The sequence below is a fragment of the Pygocentrus nattereri genome, chromosome 10 (assembly GCF_015220715.1).
Source record: "Pygocentrus nattereri isolate fPygNat1 chromosome 10, fPygNat1.pri, whole genome shotgun sequence".
NCBI classification, from domain to species: domain Eukaryota; kingdom Metazoa; phylum Chordata; class Actinopteri; order Characiformes; family Serrasalmidae; genus Pygocentrus; species Pygocentrus nattereri.
The window spans coordinates 22,024,837-22,048,688 of NC_051220.1; the positions used below are offsets into that span (position 1 = coordinate 22,024,837).

General features: G+C 41.3%; 1 protein-coding gene across 1 annotated transcript; it reads right to left on the minus strand.

The window, feature by feature from the left end:
* Positions 1 to 14,929: 14,929 nt before the first annotated feature.
* On the minus strand, positions 14,930 to 18,184 carry sox11a (SRY-box transcription factor 11a). The gene has a single exon (XM_017694452.2). It carries the CDS (start codon positions 17,962 to 17,964, stop codon positions 16,804 to 16,806), a length of 1,161 nt encoding a protein of 386 aa, XP_017549941.1. The 5' UTR covers positions 17,965 to 18,184; the 3' UTR covers positions 14,930 to 16,803.
* Between the last annotated feature and the right edge of the window lie 5,668 nt (positions 18,185 to 23,852).

The window sequence follows — 23,852 nt, forward strand, 5'->3', positions numbered from 1 at the left end:
TGCCCTTGAGCAAGGCACCTGACCCCCAACTATCCCCCTTGCACTACAGATAGGGGTGCCCACCACTCAAATTTCAATTAACCTCAAAAATTTAAGGCAGCCTGAACACTCATTTTTAAACCTTTTTTTTCCTCCAAGTTAAAACGATTCTTTTTTTTGCAATGTGCACTGTCATATTTAGCATTAACATTCAGATAGAAAAGTCAAACGTGCAGACTCAAACTTGTCAATACAGAATGTAAACCAACTTGTAAAGATAACTCATGTAATTAACTATGTAATAAATTATGCAATTACACTGAAATAGTGTATCACATTTACATTAATGACTCTGGACTTCTAATAGTTAACTGATGTTAAGATTCTCATGAAATGTAACTGCTTCTGAGATATAATTAGCATTGAGAAGTTTCTTTCCTTTATGTGGGACGACTGTTGTACAGCTACATATGATTCAGTAGGCCAACTGACATCAAAGAAAGAGCTACAGCATGTTCCAGAATCATTTACATGCATCTGGCATATAACTTCAGGCTGTGCATTGTGTCTGTTTGTCTTCATTCATTCCAGAACAGTGTAAGGGAAAAGAGAAAAATGTGTATATATAGGCATCTCTGTCTCTGGGATCCTCTCTAACTAGGTAGTGGCACAAACGTCAGGCATGTTCACTTCACGTATGCGTTCTGCACTGTCCCTCAGCGAAAACCTGTCGGCTGTCAGCGCGGCCAGACTGTGTGTGTGTTATTTTTGTCTGGTCGACGCTGCCCTGGAAGCTCTGGGGAACCAGCGAAATCATCTCGCTCGTTCTTTTTGAGCCTCCGACTGCGTGTTGAACTCCCGGAGATGCCGCCTAATTTACTTGTTTGCTTTTGTGGTTGATCTTGAAGGTGTTGCTGGAAGTTTGTTGCATATTTAATGACTATTACGTTTATCCATAATGGATATAGATTTGGCCATACTGTGTATGAATTGTTTATTGCAGGGGGCATTAAAAATTGAGAATGAGCTGTTCTTAAACATTTGCTGTAAAACCTGAAGCTTTGTGGAGATCAGTGAGTGCAGGATCTGTAGAAAATGGTGCATAATTATGAACATGTCACAACATCATGGGATACATCCAGAACATTAAAACAGGCAGTACACGCAGTTAATGGTGTTTTTGGCAGGCATTGTCTTGTTGAGGTGCATCTGTGAAAGCACAGTGATAAAAATTACCATGTTGGAGTATCTACTTGACCAATTATATGTACACTCAGCAGACCCCCGAGCATCCTGAAAAGCAGGCCATGACTAAAGGAGGGCCACGATCTGGTAACGTTTTAGCATTTATTGTGCATGGTTTGGTTGAAAGTCCTTTTGGCCAGAACACTGTTTCTATTCACGTCAAGGTAATAACATGGAAGAGGTGAAGTTATGTCAAACACAGCCGGCCTAGAGCGCATACCTACATTCAGAGGGCAGCAAAAATGTCCACAAAACCTGAGGAGAGTAGGACAGCGGCCAAGATACTTTGTGTATGTGAACGAGAGAGCACAGAAAAGAGAGAGAGAAAGAGAGAAATGAGAGACAGCAAATGTGTAAGAGAGAGAGAGGATGGAAATGAGAGAGTGTATATGAATATGAGATAGATACACTATATTTTTAAAAGTATTTGCTCGTCTGCCTTCACACACATATGAACTTAAAGGACATCCCATTCTTAATTCATAGGGTTTAATATGATCTCAGGCCACCCTTATAACAGCTTCAACTCTTCTGGGAAGGCTTTCCACAAGGTTTAGGAGTGTGTTTATGGGAATTGGGAATTTTGACGATTTATCCAGAAGCACATTTGTGAGGTCAGCCACTGATTTTGGATGAGAAGGCCTGGCTTGCAGTCTCCGCTCTAATTCATCCCAAAGGTGTTCAGGTTGAGGTCAGAACTCTGTGCAGGCCAGTCAAGTTCTTCCACACCAAACTTGCTCATCCATGTCTTTGCTTTGTGCACTGCTGCGCAGCCATGTTGCAACAGGAAAGGGCCATCCCCAAACTGTTCCCACAAAGTTGGGAGCATGAAATTGTCCAAAATCTCTTGGTCTGCTGAAGCATTAAGAGTTACTTTCACTGGAACTAAGGGGCCGAGCCCAACTCCTGAAAAACAACTTCAAACCATAATCCCCCCTCCACCAAACTTTACACTTGGCACAATGCAGTCAGACAAGTACCGTTCTCCTGGTAACCGTCAAACCCAGACTCGTCCATCAGATTGCCAGATGGAGAAGCATGATTTGTCACTCCAGAGAACACGTCTCCACTGCTCTAGAGTCCAGTGGCGGTGCTTTACACCACTGCATTTGACGCTTTGCCTTGCGCTTGGTGATATAAGACTTGGATGCAGCTGCTCGGCCAAGGAAACCCAATCCATGAAGCTCTCTATGCTGTTCTTGAGCTAATCTGAAGGCCATATGAAGTTTGGAGGTTTGAAGCCATTGACTCTGAAGTTGGCGACCTCCGCGCACTATGTGCCTCAACATCCACTGACAGCAGCAGTCTGCATACCTAGGTGCTTGGTTTTATACACCTGTGGCAATGGAAGTGATTGAAACACCTGAATTCTTTGATTTGGATGGGTGACTGAATACTTTTGGCAATATTGTGTAGATAGATGCATAGAATGAAAGAATGAGAGTAAGATAATAGGAGAGAGAGCTGGAATGAGAGAGTGAGAAAATAAGGGAATTAGAGAAAGAAAGAGAAAGATTTGGAATGAGAGAGTGAGAAAATAAGGGAATTAGAGAAAGAAAGAGAAAGATTTGGAATGAGAGAGTGAGAAAATAAGGGAATTAGAGAAAGAAAGAGAAAGATTTGGAATGAGAGAGAGAGCAAGGGAATTGCAGGGAGAGAGAGAGAGAGAGAGAGGAGAGAGTTGAAATGAGAAAGAGAATAAAGGAATTAGAGACAGTTGGAGAGAGGTTGAGTAAGGGAATGTGCAAGAGAGACAGAAGAGAGAGTGAGCAGGGGAATTACAGAGAGAGAGACAGAGAGTGAAAGTGTCAGACAGAGTATGATGGTCATGCTTTCTCAGACTCTGTGCTGCTCTAACTTTCTCGCTGCAGCAGTGGAAGCTGGTATAACTCTTCTGCTGAGAGTTACTGGTAAGTGCGACAGAACACACGTGTGTGCTTTCTATCAGAAGGCAGAGATATTGCAAATTCATTTCATCACTTGTTTATCGCATTATGACATGCAACAGGCAAATCTCTCTGGCTTTGAGTTGTTTGAACCTGGCTAGAGAGCGGAAAGGCTCTACTATTTAGACAGGCCGCCTGGAGCGTCAAGAGAAAAATGCTGCTGACAGTATTTCACAGTGTGTTTGTTTGTGCATGTGCGTGTGTGTGTGTGTGTGTGTGTGTGTGTGTGTGTGTGTGTGTTCAATATTAACGCTGTATGGGACGTCAACGGGGTGGAGGAGGGGGGGTTCCCAAATCTTACATTCATTAAGACAAACCGCTTCTAGTCACACATAGCTTCTGTGAGGAGTTGGGGGAGGGTATATGTGCTAATTATTTACTCAAGCAGCAGAGGCTTCCAAATTAGACCTTGCGCTGGTGCAAACTAGGAAGGGTGGACCTAATAGGGTAACCCGGGTAACATATGAATTGAGGGAGAAAGCAGGGGGACATTGGGGATTACAATGGTCACTGGGCAGAGTGCACTGGAGAGGGCCTCTATAGAGAGCAAGAAAAAGGGGAGGCCAGGCCAGGGCCCCGGAGCAGTATTAGATTACAAACGCATTTGAATGGCCTAGCGTCCACTGCTGGCCTGCTGAAAACTACATACCCTTAAGCTATTGTCCTTAACTGCTTTGCGTAGAGCTTGGGAGAGGGGCTGGGGGCTTTTTCCACCACTATTCAAGATGTTTGCTACCTTTACTTGTACATTACTTGTTTAGCCCCTAAAAGGCCTGTATCACTTAATTTCTTCATTCTCATAACTACATGCACTAGATAGTCTTTCAGTATTTGTACTTTATTACTATACTACTGTATGCAAATGTTTGAACACCTCTGGTAAAATTACACATTTTGTTGATTTTCTAAGTGAAACATCCTCTACAAGCAAAAAAAATGGTACTTTCAGCTGATTTTATTGCACAATTTATATTTATTTGCTAAGGATAATATATTGCAAAAAGGAGAACATAAAATATAAAACGTGCCCCAAGTTTTGCACATCAGACCAGTATGTTGCATTCAGCAAGTAAAGAGCAACTGTGCATGAAAAAGAATCATGTTCTCTGTAGAGGACGTGTTAAATTAGTTTCACTTAGCCAATCATCATTTGACCATGGGGTGCACAGTCTTTTGCACACAACTGTAATCATGGGTTTTTGGAAGGTTTTCACTTTTGTCAAGTTTTATTGAAACTGAACATTTTTATCTTCACTCAGTTACATTCCCAAGGCAGTGTGGTAGTAGTCCACGTGCAAGGACTACTACCATCCACTAGTCACCACACCATACAACAAACAAAGAAATACATAAATAATTGATCTGTTAACACTGACTAGTCTGACTTCTTACTTTTATACACTTGAGTATTGATGTTTACAAGTATATTTTTCTGTCCACAGTTCCACTTTCACTTGGGTAAGATTTTTTTCTTTTTTTGTCACAGTACCCATACTTCCATTTAGTTTCATAATAGTTACTGTATAACTCTTAGTAGTTGCTAGTGTGGTGTTTAAGTCAAATGACAGTGTAAGGTTGACTAAATGAATAATGTATTTCCTGAAGAAAATGCAGAGTGATTGCACAGCTCAAGCAGTTCCTAGATGGTTGCAGGGTTGTTGCTGAATGGTTACTGGTTGCTAGGGTGTTGCAGTATGGTTACTATGATGTTTTAGGTGATTGCTACAGTATTCTAGGTGGTTGCTAGGGCATTGCTTGGTGGTTGCTTTGGCATCCCAGGTGGTCTCTGTGGTTCTCCATGTGGTTAATAGGGTGTTTCACAATAACCAGAAAGTTCGACCATATCAGCCCAGTTTTATCAGCCCTGCACTGGTTACCAGTTCAATTTTGCATTGATTATAAAATTCTATTACTGACTTATAAAGCTCTAAACGGACTCGTCCCTCAGTACCTGAGTGAGCTTCTCTCCTAACCATCACACCTACTTAGATCACAAGGTGCTGGCCTACTACTAGTACTTAGAGTTAATAAAGTTACATCAGGGGGGAGAGCTTTCTCATACAAAGCCCCCCAGCTCTGGAATAATCTTCCTGTTAATGTTCGGGAATCAGACACAGCCTCAGTTTTTAAGTCTAGGCTAAAAACTTACTTGTACAGTCAAGTCTTTGGTGATTAGTCTTCCCTGTCAGGTCTAGACCTGCCGGAGTCTCTGCTGCTCTGTTAACACTGTAATCTGTGGTCAGCCACTCTTTACAGAACTGACTGTGTTTTTCTTTCCTTTCTCTGCCGAGCTGATCAGCCTCTTCTGCCTTGATCGGTGCCGCTGCTCACCAGCCTTCTAGACCGGTTTGACCACCACTGAGCTTCTTGCTTTACAACGCTGTGCAGTCCTCACCCTCAGATGCTGCTGCAGCTGCATAATCATAAATTAATCAAGTTAACCACTGCTTGTATTTTTCCCACCCTGTACTATAATACTTCATAGTAACAATGCTTGCTATCCAGTGTCGACCATAGGAGGATGGGTTCCCCTTCTGAGTCTTGGTTCCTCTCAAGGTTTCTTACTCTTTAGGGAGTTTTTCCTTGCCACCATCGCAGCTGGCTTGCTCATGGGGGCTCGGACCCGGATTTTCTTTTCTTTTCTTTCTTTCTGTAATACTGATTGTTCTGTAAAGCTGCTTTATGACAACATCTGTTGTAAAAAGCGCTATATAAAAAAATGTTGCTTGCTTGCTTGTTTCTAATGAACTTAAGTCAAAATGACATAAGTTGGGTGCTCAGGGTTTTGCTCCCCATTCATTTCTATGTAAAAACAATTTGTCATTGAATGATAATTGTTTGAAATCTGTGCATTCTATCAAAAAGCTGTATACAAACACACCATTCCCGATCAGACCAAACTTTTAGGACAAAAATCTGGCAGAAAAGTAGGAAGAAGAACACACCATCAGATAACAACAACACTGTTTACTAGTTATATTAAAGTACATTTCTGAAGAGAATAATCTACTTGTTTTAGTTAATGCCCTCATTTATTTGTTTTCTATTTAATTTCATTCTTGTATTTGTAATGGCAACTATACTGCTTTGCAATTGACCACACCTCTCATGTCTGACATTTTCTATTCAATTTGGACCAAGCTTGCATCAAAAAAGAACAATAGTACCAAATAAACTTCATTTCCTGTGCTGATAGATCTATAAGTTGCACTGCAGTTCTGCCAGTAATTCAGTACTGAAGCTTGTTGTGTTTGACCTCAAGTTGCTTCTGCTTGTGTCATTATTTCACCAAATATTTTTATAACAAAATCAAACCAAATCAATAGCACCTTCAAAATGAATCAAACAGTCCTGTCTCTGCACATTTTAATAAAAATCTGCATTCAGATTTTTCAGACTTCTCTACTTCAAAAAAGACAAACATGTTTCATTTCTGAATAACCTAATGTTAGAAGGACTTGTGACTTTGACATCACTCATGTATACATGCATATACATTCTTCAGTAACACTTTGGTAACAGTAAAATCTTCAGTAACTCTTTGGATGATCCACTGTAGATGCTTTATAGATGCTCAGTCTACTTTTAAGTAGCATTTGACTAAATATCAATTAAATGCAACTGAACTTGAAGTTGTGTGTGAAAGATTCCATCAAATCTGTCCCTTAAACCTAGCCCTAACCTCAAGGCAAAACCTACCCTACTCCTAAACCTAACCCTAACTGTAATGTTGTTGATACTAGACTGAGTATCATCAGAACGTTTCTTAACAATATATGTACCTGTAGACCATCTATAGGAGAACATCCAAATAAAGTGTAACCCAATTTTCATCTGGTCTCAGTTTTAACTGGACTTGGTTACTTGGTTTTTAAGTTAAGTGATACTTTTTTGATCCCACAACCAGGGAAATTCCACCTCCGCATTTAACCCATCTGTGAAGTGAAACACCACATACACACTAGTGAACACACACACTAGGGGGCAGTGAGCACACTTGCCCAGAGCGGTGGGCAGCCCTATCCACAGTGCCCGGGGAGCAGTTGGGGGTTAGGTGTCTTGCTCAAGAACACCTCAGTCATGGACTGTCAGCCCTGGGGAACGAACCGGCAACCTTCCGGTCACAGGGCCAGCTCCCTAACCTCCAGTCCACGACTGCCCCTTTGGACTCTGTCGACTCAATTTTGTCTCTAATGGTCTTAACTATAACACTAGTTACTTACAGTCCGAAACATTGTAAGATTAATAGGTGAATAACAAACCTGAAGTTTAAAGGGTTAATAAAGTGGGAAGAAGACTGAATGTTTTGGTAGTTTCTGTGCAGAGAGAAGCTCTTTGGTAGACCTTTGGGTACCAACTTCCACTGTAAAAGAGGGAAACAGAAATAGCCCAGATTGAATGAAACAAGCTAAAATTGGGAGTGAGGGGTTGAGAGTGGCAATCACTCTCTTGCTAGAGTAACAGGGGTCTCTTTCTCTCCCCCCTCTCAAGGGAAAAAAATGAAAAGAGAGAAAAAGAGGAATAGCGGGGAGAATTACGTACCTAAATCCATGCGTCCGGGCAGCCGTCCAAACAGACTGCACCTAGTAGATAAAGAAAACAAGACTGGACTGAGCAGCCTGGTTCTTATACCACTCTCAATGTGATCACACAAGATATATTAACAATGGATTTTCTAGTTCAAAGTTTAGTTTGCACTGCAGACTACAGTAATAAACAATAATCTACAGTTATATACACATGTTTGAACACTCCAGGTCAAATGACATGTTTTGTGAAAATAAGAATATAAGTGAAAATAAGTGATCACATCATCGACAGAGACCTTAAATATGGCATTTTTTTGCAAATATTAGTCAACACTATTTATTTGCTGAGCATAATATATTGGAAAAGGAGTACATACTCTGACCTAACTTTTGTGCAGGGCATTTTGTGTTAGATTTTTTTTTTCCTCACTATATTACATTCAGCAAATAAACAGTGGTTGCATATTAGAATGTGCAGAAGTGTGTACTCTGCAGAGGATGAGTTCTCATTTTCACTTAAAAATGAACAGAATGTAATTGCACCAAGTGTGCTCAAACTTTTGCATATAGGTGTAGGCACTCTGCATATTTTATGAAGGCCAAAATACTTTACAAACTATTTTGGCCCCCAGAATGTTCAATTAATCGGCCTCCAGAAAACCAGATGGCATTAGCCTTGAGCAGATTTTTCAGACTGAATTTGTAATAATCCAGATTTATTTGAATGCAGATGCTTTATTTGAAAATACCTATACAAATCTAAACTAGAGCATGTTATTATTGGATGGATGTAGCATTTTGCTCTCCATAGGGTGGATTAAAAGTGAATGAATGTGCTGTATAACTTTCCAGCTTCATGAGTGTAGCAAGATACAGAACTATTTTGCAATTCACTTTAAGGGAATGACCGAAGTCTCACCAGATTTAAAAACATTAAAGAGGTTTTTACATACTTTTTGAACCAAAAAGTGGACCTTTGGGAAGGTCAATCTAAAAACTATTTCTTACTTCCTCTTTCATCTTGCCCTGCACCATAACAAACATTTTAAAATAAAGATGACATCTGCTTTAACTTTGTGTTTGTCTTTGGCATTTACTGCCAGTTAGAGACCTAACAGAATAGTTTAGTGGTAACAGCTTTTACACTGTTTACACACTTAGCCTTAATGTAGTTGATTCATAAAGAGATGTTTGCTATTTGAAATTTGCTCCTTTAGGTTTTTGTTGGAGCTGCAAGGCTAATGTAGCTAACATGCAATGGAAGCTCATACAAAACAACTCCTAAATCATTATCAAACCACGTCAAGTTGCTAATTATCTGACTTACTTATATTGTTTCTGACACTACATGACATAGTTGTTTATAAAAATAGACAAAAGTAAGTCTATGTAGCTAAAAACAGCAGAAGCAGCCGTCTTAGATCTTGAATTTTATCTATATTTTTGTTTGTACAGCATTGGTATCATTTTAATATATGTTACATATAAGACGTGGTAGACCACCATAACTGTCCCCATTAGATAAACAGCACTTAAAGCTTTCGTCTTTGAGCAAGAGGAGAAAAGCAAGCGCCACTCTTGATTCAGATCTGAAAGAATCCACTGGTACTCAGCTCAACACTATGTGTCTGAAATGACATGCAGCTGTCAAGAAGCCATGACTGAGAAAAGGAAAATTTGAAAAATCAAACAAAGAAGCTGCTGGTGTTTAGATCAATTGACTGTCCACCCCAAAGCTCAGACCTTAATATAACTGAATGTGTGTTTTTGTTTACTTGGATTTTAAGAGAAGGAAAATGCAACCAACTTCTAAGACTTTGGAGGTGTGGAAAAATATCCTTCCAGATTTCTTCTAAAAAAAGAATAGAATCTTCCAAAAAGAATGCAAGATGTAATCAAGGCAAACTGTGTACATATTGAATAATAAATGAATAAATAAATAAATGATATTATGCTTAGTTGTTGAAGCTCCTGTGCAATTTTCTGTTGCATTAAAGGTTTTCTGCTTTCCTGATGATAAAAAGTGAACAAATTTAATATTTAATGTCTGTTTTGACTGGAAATTAAATAAATGAAGGGTGGTCTCTGACTTTTGCTCAGTACTGTAAGCAAGCATGATAGTTCAGAAATAAAAACCCAACCTTTTTCACTGGTCCACAATATCCGTCTTTCCCCTGAATGACACCTGGCCATTTTACACTGTCGTCCTGCATCTCTGAGCCATCCATCCCACCTGCGGTTGATATTGAATGCAGGTTCCTCTGTGTGGTGAGGTGTCGGGGCACTGGAAGGGCCTCGGGAGGGCACGGGGGGATATCAGCAGGCCAGATGGAGCACACACTCTCTCCAGCGCCTGTCGAAAGGCCAACACATGCAAAGCCATTAACACGGAGAACAGCCTGGGGCTCAGGCAAGGACACCGAGGAGAAGTTAGCGGGGAAATTTTCTTACCAGCGGAGACAGAAAAAAATCCAACCAGCATGGGAGTGGGCATAGGCAAGCATAGAAAAATAGCCAGATCCCAGTCACACACGTGTACACACACCCACAAACTCTCAAACCGTATTGTCACACTTCAGGACGACCGCAAACCAAGATGAGATTCAGGACAACATGCATACGTTGAGATTACTTTTTTAAAGTAGAGAGACTGCAAGTCCAATAAGATGAGTAATGGTGTTAAGGATGAAGAGCAATTTCTGGATGACTCATCTGGTGTCTTGGTAAACACTGCATATGTCAGAAAAGAGGCTAATTGCAGAGAAATATACAAGAATCATCGCAGGCTTCTATAACAAGCAAATACAAAATGCACTGGTTGCTCTCAAATGAGCTTCCACCATTAATTAAACTGCCAGAAGACATTAGAATCTCAGTAGTTCTGTGGATTTCTGTAAAAAGAAAGGCGCTTTTATTTTTAGTTTTATTTGCCCATTTCTCACAGGCTTACCCACTGGGGCTTTGCATTTTCAAAGCTTGCATGACAAAAGGTGGTCAGTCCAATATGGACCTCCATGACCTGAAGACTTGGGTGAAATGCTAGGAATGGTCAACAATTGACAGGAACACACTAGGTCTTCCACACAGGAAGCGTGTAATCATTGTTCATAGAATGCATCTGAAAAGTGAGGAAGGCCTATTGGCTGTTTCACTTTTTCTTCCTTTCAGTTCTTTGTTGTTTACAATGAGATCTTGGGGCAGGAAAGAGTCGTCTATCTTCTGATACAGCAGATACTGGCAGCTTTTTTCCAACAGACACAAGGAACTCCTCTGGAAGGTGGAGGTACCTAAATGCATACTATTGTTACTTAAAAATGAACAGTTCTTGGAAAAACTTTAATTGGTATAAAACCTTTATCTCATGCAGAGGTTCTTTAAAAAGGTTCTTTACATTCATTGTTCAATATCTTATTTTAAAAACGGTTCATTAAAGGAACATCCACTGAAAGGTTCTTTTGGGAACCAAATGTAGGTCCTCTACACAATTAAAAAAATGGGTCTTCAAGGGTTCTTCATTAAAGAAAATGTTTCTATATAGAACCATGAGCACTCAAAGAACTCTTTAATTGTGCAATGGGTTCTTTGAGTGCTCTTGGTTCTATATAGAATCATGAAAGGGTTTTTTCAGATTGATGGAGAATGTGCTGTAAAAAGGGTTCTGCTATTGTTACAGTGTGAAGCTTGTCAGAGTAGAAAACAGGGGCTGAAGTTTGTTGGGTGCTACATTTCTCTTTTTGTAATACATTTGGTGTAAAATAAAATGCTGTGATGCTCCAGAGTGAGAGGTGCTGAAACGACAGAATGAAATGAAGTATATAAAAGGAATTAGAATCTAATGTGAATGGCTGAAGTGGAGCTGAGTACAACTGCCGAGTACGACCACTTTCCTCACAAATCTACTAGAATAAAAGTATATCATTCAAAAATCGAGCAAAAATTCTTTTTTGTTTTTAAATAAATCTTTCAAAATGTATAATTCACTCCCTAGTCAACATATAGAAACAACAGACCGTTTTCAATTCATTGTTTTTGAGATATCACAAAAGCCAACACATTTACATATAACAGCTTATTCAGCCTCTTGTAGTTTAGCTCGGCACATTTACATTGAAGTTATAAGCAGTGTTCCAGCTATGACTGCTTTTTAAATGAGATACAAAACAGGGCAGCCAATCATAACAATGAACATTTGCATTTGCAGTCATATGCCAAAAATACAGCCTCAGTCAAATTACATATTCTGTTGGTTTCTTCTCTTAGCTGGTAAAAGTGGATTTATTGTACAGCCACATTTTAGTCACGTTTACCTTTTTACATTTTTTTATTTACATTTTACATATCATATTTTATTATTTTCCATTGTGTTAAATTCAGCAAATAAACAGTAAATCTGCATTAAACATGCAGAAGTGTGTTGTCTGTAGAGAACATACCACATTTAGAAAATCATTAATATGTATAATTTGACTTGGGTCACCAAATCATTTGCACACAACTGTATCATTCATAAAGACACAGTGAACATGAACTTCATTTAATTCTGAAGGATGAGAAGAGGGTGGAACATGGCTATGTCAAGAATTAATTATGGATGTTTTCAATACATAAATTGAGATAAACATTGTAAGTGGACGTTGTTGTGTGTGTGGGGGGGGGGGCGTTAAATAAATACAAAAAAAAAATTATATGGGCCCTTTAAATACATATCAGCAGTTGCCACCCAACAGACAGGGTTAGTAAGAGAACACTGATGTCATTAAATGACTCCTGTGACTAGCTATGCTGAGATAATAGATCATCACTCATGCCAGAGGTAACTAAAGAATATGGCATAGATGGGCAATTTTGAGCTTTTCCTGTGGGGAAGATTTGCTGTGATTTCAAACAACCCGTGGATCTAAAAAGAAAAAAAAAAGAAAAAGAAAGGCTCCTGTGCTGTCGGCTCCTTAACGGAGCGCTTTATGTAGATGTCACATATGACATTTGGCAGAGACATCCTGCGTTTTTTTTTTTTTTTTTTGAATGATGAGAAATTGCATTTCTTTTGTCACCCCTGCTTCCCCCCGCTGCATTTGGTAGATGTTATCTCACTCAGCGTCTCCCAAGCATTTTGAATTTCGATTTATTTAAAAGAGGAAACAGGGGGAACTGCAACGGGTCACTAATTTCATTTCGCTGCGTTCCGGCGGCATTAGCCCTGAGCAGATTTTTCAGAGGAGCACAAAATCAATGTGCACATTCTATAGGGAATAGCCCCCCGAATCCATTAGTAATTTTGACCAGTAGGTCAGGTAAAGTAATAGCCAGATAAATGTTTTATTACAGATTCTCATAGTGACTAAACGACTGAGCCAAACATACATTGCACATCCATGCATGTCAAATATATACTGTGTGAATAAAGGCAGATGACGTAATGTGTGGAGTTTTTCCTTTTCCCCCTGCAGGACAGCTATCCAAACAAAGAAAGATTCTCTTTTGCTCTCGTGGAACTCACACATAGACTGCTAATCTTAACCATCTGACTTTTCTACATTATTGAGAAGCAGAACATTGTTATCAGCTTTGTCACAGCGTTGGATTTCTTTTTACTTGGATTAATGTGACAATGACAAACTTAACGCTTCATCAGATACGTGCACACTTTAGCACCCTGGGCAGCCACATTGTTATAGTTCAATACCTGTGCAGTAGAATTCTCTGGCAAGCTGATAAACTGATAATAAGTAGACTAATGGTGCCAAATAAAAACTATTTGAATCCACCATTCCTGAAACATTAAAACAGTGAAGCATTAAGTTTACTGGATTAAAAAGTGCAGCCCAGATGTGCAGTTAGTTAAGGTTTATGTACTCGTAGCGACATCATCTGCTAATTTTGACAGCATACTTCTTGAGATTCACCCTGAGGAATGTATACCATGAAATATACCCTGAAAGTGACATTTTTTTTAATGATGTTTGAGTTGAGTGTGAAATCCACACTTACATTATTTTAATCACCAACTTGCTGGCTGTACTATAGCATTGTTTTGACACATGTAAACAACCCATAATGAAAGAAAGGACAGCCACCCTATGAGAGAGTTTGCTTCAGCCTCCCAAAGTAAACAAGACGTCCATACCCTCCCATATAAATTCAAAACAGTTCATTTTTTGGACATTTTCATGTAGACATTCTTCAATGCTCTATATGTTATGTAGACAAAATAGATCCGTGTTATTGTGCTTATACTTGCTCTTCTGTTTTTGGTCCCAATTTGCCAAATTCGGCCCAACCTCTTTTCACTCATCAGATTCGTTTTGATTAGTGTATTTCTTTTAGGTTGGACGGCTAGTCTGGTTCACGCGAAATAGAAATGTCTTGTGTTGTGCATGAATTTAGCAGAACTTTTAGCAACTGTTAAACCAACCTTGCCTGTGGGGTAAGCTGTAACATTTGCACTTGATCCACTTTTATCATTATTCTGTTGTGTTTGGATAAAATGTTGCATCCCTACAATTCTTTTACAACCTTAATGTAATTGAAGTGTTAATTGTGTTTGTAAGGAAATTATGTACGTCTGAATCAGTTAAATGCCTTATATCATTCATGTATCAGTGGTCCTATTAGTATGTTAAAAGATCAGCGTTCAGGCATTGTAAATAGTCAAAGCGGTGTGTGTTCATGGTTAGTGGAAGCCGAGTGGGTGTGTTATGTGTATGTGCTGGGGGAGAGCGGGCTTTTTGAGCCACTCCTGCTGAGCCTTCACTCTCCACACTAACAGACCACATGAGCCTACCAATCAGAGCTCGCAGCTTCCACACCGCGGTAAATTTGATTTCTTAAAGGAGCCGCAGCCATGCCTGAGTGTAAGCGCATGTAGTTTGAGTCACAAGGCAAAATAAACAGATGTTTATCAGTGTACGAGCATAAAAATGAGTAAAAAAAGAACATGAACGTTTCTACATGGACCCCATGCTAAAATATTTAGCCATATCAGTGCGCTTTCAGCAGATCAAGTAATTTAGAACTTTGTTTTTTGGAAATAGTTCATTTTATGTGTCAGTATTGTGGTGTTTTGTATCTTACTGTCTCAGACGGAACCCCCACTCAAAAGTATTTAAGTATTTAATAGGTCATCATCAAAATATTCATACTTAAACTAGCACTGTACAAAGACCTGTCCTCCCCCGCCTGCTCATTGCACAGACCCCCTTGTAGATGCATTAAGAGACCAGGAGGACGTGGTGGTGTAGATATTTGTTTATTAAAAGATGAGTCAAAGAGATTCACACTTGGAATGTGAGGCAAATGCTGCTCAATACTTCACCTCCTGTCTCGTCTGCCACATTCCCATCCATGTATTCAAAACAGACTTCATGTAAGACCCACATCGAATAAACAAAATCTGCTTAAGTGCAAGAAACAAAAAAAATACAGGTTTTATGGTTGCATTTAGAAAAGAAGGCAGTCTTTGAAAATAAAACGTTCCATCATATGAAACAAAGATATGGAATGTACTTTTTTGCTTGCTTGACTTTTTTTTTTCTCTCAGCCAGACCACCTGCAACCAACACTTGCCCATCCTGACACATATGTTGCCAACAAACTGGGTCAAACTTTACAGATTTGTTGAGGGATGTCAACTGTCCAGTTTAATGGGTCGTTTATTCTAAGGATTATCATAAGCGATGCGAGTTTTCTTTCCACAGAAATGCATCACTGCCTTGTGGTCATTTTCATGTTTCCTATCAGTTCCAGCTGATGCCTCTCTTTCCTCATTGCTGCAAAGCCAGACTTCAGCAACATGACAGATAGTGTGGCTGACAGTACTTGCGTCTGCCTGTCCATCATTTGCTACAACAAAAAACGTAGATGGTCTGCATTTACAAGTAAATATATTGCACAAACAAAATGAAGGGGAAACAGTATGTGCCATTAAAAAGAAAAAAAAATCCAGTTTCACACCTGCGATTTGGGATCCATCCACATATCACGAGTATGATATACATAAACTCCTAACTTTTACTATTTTACAGTACATATACAATCTTCAAACTAGTACCAGCATGGAGGTACGTCTCTCCCCACAAATGCCATATGTTCTACAAATACTCAACAAATCTGATCTACAACTGTACAAAAAAAGAAAAAAACCTAGCTTAAAATCACAAGGCATTTAATTTTTTTTGTTTGTTTTGATGCAAGTCTTAACTTAATCCTTAAAATCAGAACTCCCTTGCATGCTAAAATCAAACGAGAAGGGAAAGAAGTGCCTGAAACTCACTGAGCGCACAGTAAGAACATTCCCTTTGACCTGTACAAAAATATGCCTGAAAATAGTTTGCTTTCTTTTAAAAAGATGAGGTCTGTTCATGTATCAAAATGTGTCCTCCCAAAACACCTGCGACAGCTGGAGAGGAGTTTAGGCTGCTAAAGTTTCAAACCGGTACAGAAAACGGCGTCGGTTACAAAAACAATAAACTTTTTGTTTATTTTTTTCGCAGCGTTTAAGAAACGTCACAAACGACCGTTGGAAAGTAAACGTCACAAACGACCGTTAGAAAGTAAACGTTCTGGGAAAAAAAACCGAAAAAAAACAAAAACAAAACAAAACAGGAACTAACAGTTCACAGATTTTGCTTCGACTCAGTCCACAGTCTCAACGAGTTCAGCTCCCTGCAGTTAGAAAGAAAGAGGGTACGATGCATAGAAGTTCTTAGATTTTTTCCCCTTCGTGGTCCGTTTTTGAATCGATCAGTAAATGTAGACCTACGACAAAAAAATCCATAAAACCCTGTCATGCTGCTAGATAAAAAAGGTTTGCAGACTTTTTTTCGCTTTTTTCTTTTATTTTACTTTATCTTTTGCTACAGTACCAGCTTCGTACGCATCTGCTTCCTCAAACCTCCCTCACTCTCACTCTGCCTCTCTTCCTCTCCCTCTATCTCTCTCTCCCCGCCTCCTCCTCCTGCGGCTGAGGAGGTTCAGCCAGGCTAACGGCACAGCGAGGAGGGCGGCCAAACCAAACTTTGTAGCTACACGTCTTTGTGTGTTTTCTTCTCCTCAGACGTGTTGAGCGTTATTGTTATTGAGTTTTACTCTGGTTTAATGTTCAGTACTCAGTACGTGAAGACCAGGTCTGAAAAGTTCTTCTCGAGCCAGTCCCCGGCTATCATCTCGCTCAGCTCGGGCGTGCAGTAGTCGGGGAATTCGAAGTGAGAGCCCAGGCTGCCCTCGCTGAACGAGTCCAAGTCTTTATCCACGAGCGACAGCGCGAGGCCGCCCGCGTTCTGGCCGCCGCTCTCGGCGCTGTGCGCCGCCGCAGCCGCCGCGAAGTTCAGGCTGAAGTCGAACAGCAGGTCGTCGGTGTCCGACGAGCCCGAAGATGACGTGGATGCTGAGCGGGACGAGGATGAAGCCGGCGACGCCGATGCCGAGTGCGCGAGCGAGTAGGCGTGCACGCCGCTCTGCTGCTTGGTGATGTTCTTGAAGCTGTAGTAGAGTCGCGCGCCGCGCACGTCCTCGTACATGCTCGCGCCCTCGCACTCGCCCGGCGAGCTGAGCGTGGGGCTGGCGGGCACCCGCGCGCGCTCCTCGCACTCATCTTCGAGGCTGTGCTCGTCGTGCTCGTCCTCGTCGTCGTCCGAGAAGTCCATGCTGTGCCTCGCGCTCTTGCCCGCCGCCCCTCTCGCGCTCTTCAGCGCGTACTCATCGCTGTGATGGTGCTGGAACTGCTGCTGGTGGAGGTGATGGTGCGCCGCCGCTTTGGCTCCGGACTTGCTGCTCGCCTTGGCTTTGGGGCAGCGCTTGCTCGCGGCGCTCTTGGATGCCTTGGCGCACGCCTTCTCCGGCGACGGCGCCGCCTTCTCCGGCTTGGAGGCACCTGCGTTGGCACCGTCCAGCTTGGGCTTCTTCTTCGGCCTGTACTTGTAGTCAGGGTAGTCGGCCATGTGCTTGAGGCGCAGGCGCTCAGCCTCGCGGATGAACGGGATCTTCTCGCTGTCCTTGAGCATCTTCCAGCGCTTGCCCAGGCGCTTGGAGATCTCGGCGTTGTGCATGTCCGGCGACTGCTCCATGATCTTGCGCCGCTCGATCTTGGACCACACCATGAAGGCATTCATGGGTCGCTTGATGTGGCCCGTGGCCGTCTTGCACCAGTCCGGGTTGGCTTCGGCTCCGGGCGCGGGGCTGCGCGCGGCGAACTCGCTCTCATCCGAGTCGGCGCCGGCGTCCCCCCTGCCCGCGCCCTCGCACTCCTCGCGCTGCGCCTGCTGCACCATGCCGCTCCCGCCTCCTCGCACAGCTCCGTCGCAGCGCTTTTTTTCCCCCTCGCTTCTCACTCCAGTGCCAGATTCCCCTCTGTTTCTTTTTCCTCTCGCTTTTCGTTTCTCTGTGTTTTTATCCCGTCTTGCTTCTTTTACTTCTCCTTGCTCTTCTTTTCCCCTCCAGCGTCCTGCCTCAACTCTCACAACACTCTCGCTCCGGCCAGACTTTTACAAACCGCCTTCTTAACCATCTCTTTGCTTTTTCATGTCCGTTACGTCACGGGCGGCGCGCCAATCACAGGCTTCGCGGCTCCGCCCAACACACTGGCGTTCTTTAACCCTTAACACCGCCGAGAGAGAGAGAGAGAGAGAGAGAGAGAGAGAGAGAGAGAGAGAGTGTTGGTGTCACGCTCAGCCAGACACACACATCTGTACACACACACACAACAGTGAATATGAACGTCAATAAATATAGAAATAAAAACAAGTAAACGAAGGAATTAATGCATTAATACGTATCTTTACCATCCAGACTTGCGCAGCTTAATGCTGTTTTATATGTGAATGTCAAAAGCGCCCTCCACCCCCACCCCCACCCCCCATCCTGTTCATGCTTTTACCCCCCACCACCCCTCACTCCACCAGAATACTGAAGGTGGCGCTTGGACACTGTTCGTGCGTGCACATGCACCCATGCTGCTTTAGCTCTACTGACTGGATATTAGCGAATCTAATTCTATAAAGAATGTCTGACTCCCACTTTTGAAGTGGTTTTCCCCCTTTTTACCACGTGATCTTCCTTCAGCCCTGGTCTTACAAACTTTGCTAGCTGTTTATTTAACCGCTTTGATTGCATTTTGCATTTCCCTATTTTTTTTTTTTAGCTTCGTTTTAGACGCTTTATAAACCAATTCATCTTTGGTGTCACTGTACTGAAAACAACAAACCGAAGAATAAAGGCTGTCTGTCCGCGTAGCCGGTTTGTCTGCAGGAACAGGTATAATCAATGTCAAACATGACTCATTGCTCAATTGTCTTGTCTCCACGACTGTTTATTCCGCGGGCATGAATAAACGTGACGTTTTTTTTCAGCTCTCTAAAAATAAAAAGGGAGAAAACAGCAACAACGTGCATGTGTACGTGTTTAGTTTGCTGTGTAGAGGCGGCTCTCTAATAGGCTACTGTATGTCTGTTCCCACAGTTCGGGATGCTGCTGTAGACTATGCATTTGATGCGGTGAGGTTTTTTTTTTGTATATGTGTCCCCTAGTGGACAATCACTAGCCCGTTTGAGGCCCAGCCCCCACCCTCCCTCCTGCTGCTAGACATCGCTCCTATTTACTGATTTGAGATCAGGGTAGTTTCTGTTATTACTTTTTTTCTCAATAGCTTGAGGTAGGTTTGACTCTCCATAAGCTTTAAAAGGGTCAGTTTATACATTGTGACTAACTGGGCCTGGACGCTAAAAAGGAAACAAGCAAACAAATATTTTAAACTTAATAATAAAAATATCAAAACAAAATCTGTGTTTGTTATTTATTTTAATTGTGATTGGCATTTAATATGTGTATATTCAGGCAAATGTTTATAAATATAAATACCTGAAACAAAAAGTGAAAACATAAACACATAAATGAAAACAACATTTATTACATATATTAAAATATTTAATTAATAAATAAATAAATATGGTGAATAGTGAGTATATACCCCTGGCCCATTGTTCTCCAATGCACTTTATTTTGTAATAAACACCATTTATGATTTTTTTTTTCAAATCAAATCATGTTTATTGTCACATCACATTTACACAAGTGGAAAGTGAGTGAAAAGTTTAGGTGTGTAGCCCCCTTATAGAATTGAAATAAAAAAAGAAGAAAAAGAAATATATGTATACACCGACTCTGAATATACACATATATGCAATATTCACCAGTATTGCACTATTCTAATGTACAGTTGTACGGTAATAAGTTATGAAGCTGGTGATTGTCCATGGAGATGATGACTGAGAGGTGCAGTGACAGGCCTATAGACCGATACACCAGCGCTACTGGCTGCTCAGCAGCCTGATGGCCCAGGAAAGAAACTGTCTTGGAACCGGTTGCTTCTGTACCTCCTCCTGCTCGGCAGCTGTGAGAACAGACAGTGGTTTGGGTGGGTGGAGTCCTTTAGAATCCTCCTGGTCTTCCTCAGGCAGCGGCTGGTGTATAAAGGTTTGTGAGTTGGACCCCAGAATGTCTGTACCACCCGCTGCAGAGCTTTCCGCTTAATGGCAGTGCAGTTTCCATACCAGGTGGAGATGGAGCCTGTTAGAATGCTCTCCACAGTACATATGTAGAATGTTCTGAGGATGTGGGTGTTCATGCCAAACCTCTTCAGCTGCCTGAGGTTGAAGAGGCACTGTTGCGCCTTTTTTACCACCCGTGTGGTGTGTTTGCTCCATGTCAGTTCTTCTGAGATGTGAACACTGAGGAATTGGAAGCTGCTGACCCTCTCTACTGTGGCTCCATTGATGGTGATGGGGTGTGCATTCTCTCTTGCTTCCTGAAGTCCACTATGAGCTCCTTGGTCTTGTTGCCATAGAGAGAGAGGATGCTCTCCTGGTACCAGAGTGTCAGGAAGCTGATCTCTTCTCTGTAGGCCTCCTTGTTGTCATTGGAGATCAGGCCAACAATTGTGGTGTCATGTGCAAATTTGTTGATGACATTGGAGCTGTGCTTTGGCTGAGCAGTCGTGGGTGTACAGGGAGTACAAGAGAAGGCTGAGCATGCAGCCCTGAGGAGTGCCAGTGTTAAGGGTCAGTGAGGAAGAGGTGATGGTGCCCATCTTTACCACCTGGCGTTGGCTCATCAGGAAGTTCAGGATCCAGCTGCACAGAGAACTGTTCAAACCCAGATCACGAAGCTTAATGTCGAGCCTTGAGGGTACGATGGTGTTGAATGCTGAGCTGTAGTCCACAAACAGCATTCTCACATACGTGTTCTGGTTGTCCAGATGGGAGAGGGCAGTGTGTAGAGTCAGGGCTATTGTGTCATCAGTGGATCTGTTCTGTCTGTAAGCAAACTGCAGTGGGTCCAGAGTGGCAGCATCATCCTCGACTGTCCAGGCCTTTTACAATCACTAAGACCATTTCTTTGGAGCAATACAAATGATAGCCTTCTGTCGAGGATCTTCCTATAATAGTGGGGTACAGTGCACTCTGACATGCAAATGCCAGTCAGTTTGCTCCTTGGGGGAAGCAAGATAGGACGAAATGAATACGTGTGTGTGTTGGTGTGTTGGGGGTCTGTGGACTGTGTGTGCTCTAGTGAGTTGCTGTAGTGTAGTCTAGGTTGCATCATCATCATGCATACACACACACACACACACACACACACACACACACATAGACGAGCACACGCTCAGGGTTGAATGAGAGCAGCTTAATGATGTGCTGCTCATTAGCATGGCTCGTTAAGGGCTGTGAATGAGGTGTGAGTGTCAGCTGCAGAGGTGTGAGTCATACAGAAAAGGGAGGGGCCCGGTGTGTGTGTGCACAGAAATCCGAGATGCCCTCGCCCCACCGCCTGCCGCACACAGAGCACACACACACGCAAGGAATGTGCGAGTCAATAGAAAGATAAGCCACTAGATCTGGTGGTCTTGTCATTTGCCTTTGCATCTTATCATGTTGTGTGATATTTTCCTCCCCTCTTTCTGCCTCAGGAGTGTCCACAAACCGGTGTTCGAACAGGTTTGATCTAATAGGATGACAACCTGCTCTATAACACTGTTCACTCATTCAGACCAGTTTATTATCATAATAAATATGGCTAGGAGTTAAATATCATCACTCTCCAAAGAAATCTCCACAACAGTAACTTTACAGAAGGAAACAAAGATGTTTTTAGCTTTTAATGGAAGTTAATGTTAATGTTAAAGCATTAGTCCATTCTTTGTGATAATTTCATGAAAAGAAAGAATAAAAATCAAAAATGGAGATTTTGTTTGGACAGTGATGTGTAATTATTGTCTTCAAAACACTGCACATTTTCAGAGAGACGGACCTAAAACTGGAGAATGCTTGTTTTATCTTTCATAGAATTAACATATGGCATTTGCTTTGTATCATATTTTGTTCCTTTTATTCTACATACCAAGAATAGGTCTGATGTAATAAGATGATAACCTGCTCTAAAAGTCATTCAGTCAAGGACTTTTTCAGGCCAGTTAAAAATAGAGCTGTAGTTCCACGACAAGTCCAAAACTGAGTCAAGGCCAAGTCTAAAGGGGGCTGAGATAAAGTCAAAAGTTTAGCTGAGACCAAGTTTAAACTAGTCATTAACTGCTTCCAGTCCAGATTTCCTAGTCTTTTCACAATGATTGGTGGAGTCACTTAAAAATGAGTTACAGCCCTACAGATTGACTTTGGACTACAAGGTTAATACTAAGAATTGCAGAGTTACTGCTTATACACTTTACAGTTCAAATGCTGTTATATAATTACATTGCATTCAAATTTTATTAGCAGGTTTGTGTCTGCACTTTATACATACAACTGGCTCAAATCAGACTGAGTACAGTACATGTTAATCTTATATATATGTATAAGCATGCCACATCTTATATAATATTATATATATATATATATATATATATAAGATTAGATAAGATATATATATATATATATGTAAGCATGCCACAAATTCAAAAGACTGTGTTTTCCCATTCATAACTGAGACTTCTTCTGGGATATTGTTTCCTTCCATTCTGCTTCAGTGTTATCCAGGGACCAGTTACAGCTCTGGTGTAATGGAAGAAGAACCTGTTTTCAAGGCTGTGTGGAAAGGCCTCTTTCAGACCAGCTCACAGTAATAATGATACATATGGATATGAGTGAAATGTATAATTATTATCTTTACATCATTGCATAATAAATACTCAAGAGAATGTCATGTTTCTCTGTTGTTGTTGTTGGGTTTTTTTTTCGCCCCCACACACCAGGAATAGGTTTGATGTAAGATGATTAGAACCTCTTCCAAAATTACGTAAATTTCCGTTTCACGCCAGTTTAATAAATGTTGGTTAAATGTGTAATTAAATTAAAACTTGCAAACTTCAAAAAACTGAAAGCTTCCACATCAAAAACAAAGTTTTCCAGTTTATATTTGTGTGCATTTCACATGTTTAGAAAAAAAATCTTTGTGTATCAAAACCTCCCTGAAGCAACTGCTGTTCCTACACAGAAGCAGTGAAGCATTGGATCAATACAAAGCTGAAGTGAGGGCTATCTGATGCTGTGAACGTGATTCGTCTCCTCTGCATAGCTTCTAGACAGGTGGGTCTACTCTGCATGCTATCTGATGGGTCAACAATGGCAGGGGAAGGGGAGTTGTTGTAGGGGTGCATACAGACGCAAATGAAGTTCTCACTTGCCACAGTCCTGAACGTTGTGTCCTCGCAGGACAATGCCTGTTGCCCTGGAAGAATGTTTTTTTTTTGTTTTTTGAACCTCAAAGTTGCAAATCACCTGTCTGTATTCATATGCATCCATGGCATGGGTAAGGCCTTTATCCCTGGAGCTGTTATGCTGTATGCTGTATATCAGAGCTAAGTGGTTAATATTCTCTGGGTATGTGTGTAGATATGGTGCTATCTGTGTAGGACGAATAATCTTAACTTTTAATGTGAGCAAATGTGAGAACCTGTAATCTCTCTCCCAAACGCCATCTGTCACACCAAAAAACAAAGCCCTCCCCGAAACAAAGAATTCTTACAAGATACGATACTGTATGATAGTAATGAGTCCTATAAGGGGTGCTATTTCATTCTGTCATGCAATTAAAGCAGGAAATATCTCACTTCAATGAATGTAGAAGAAATAGTAAGAGCACTAATACTAAGAGTAAGGTTTTTTTTTTA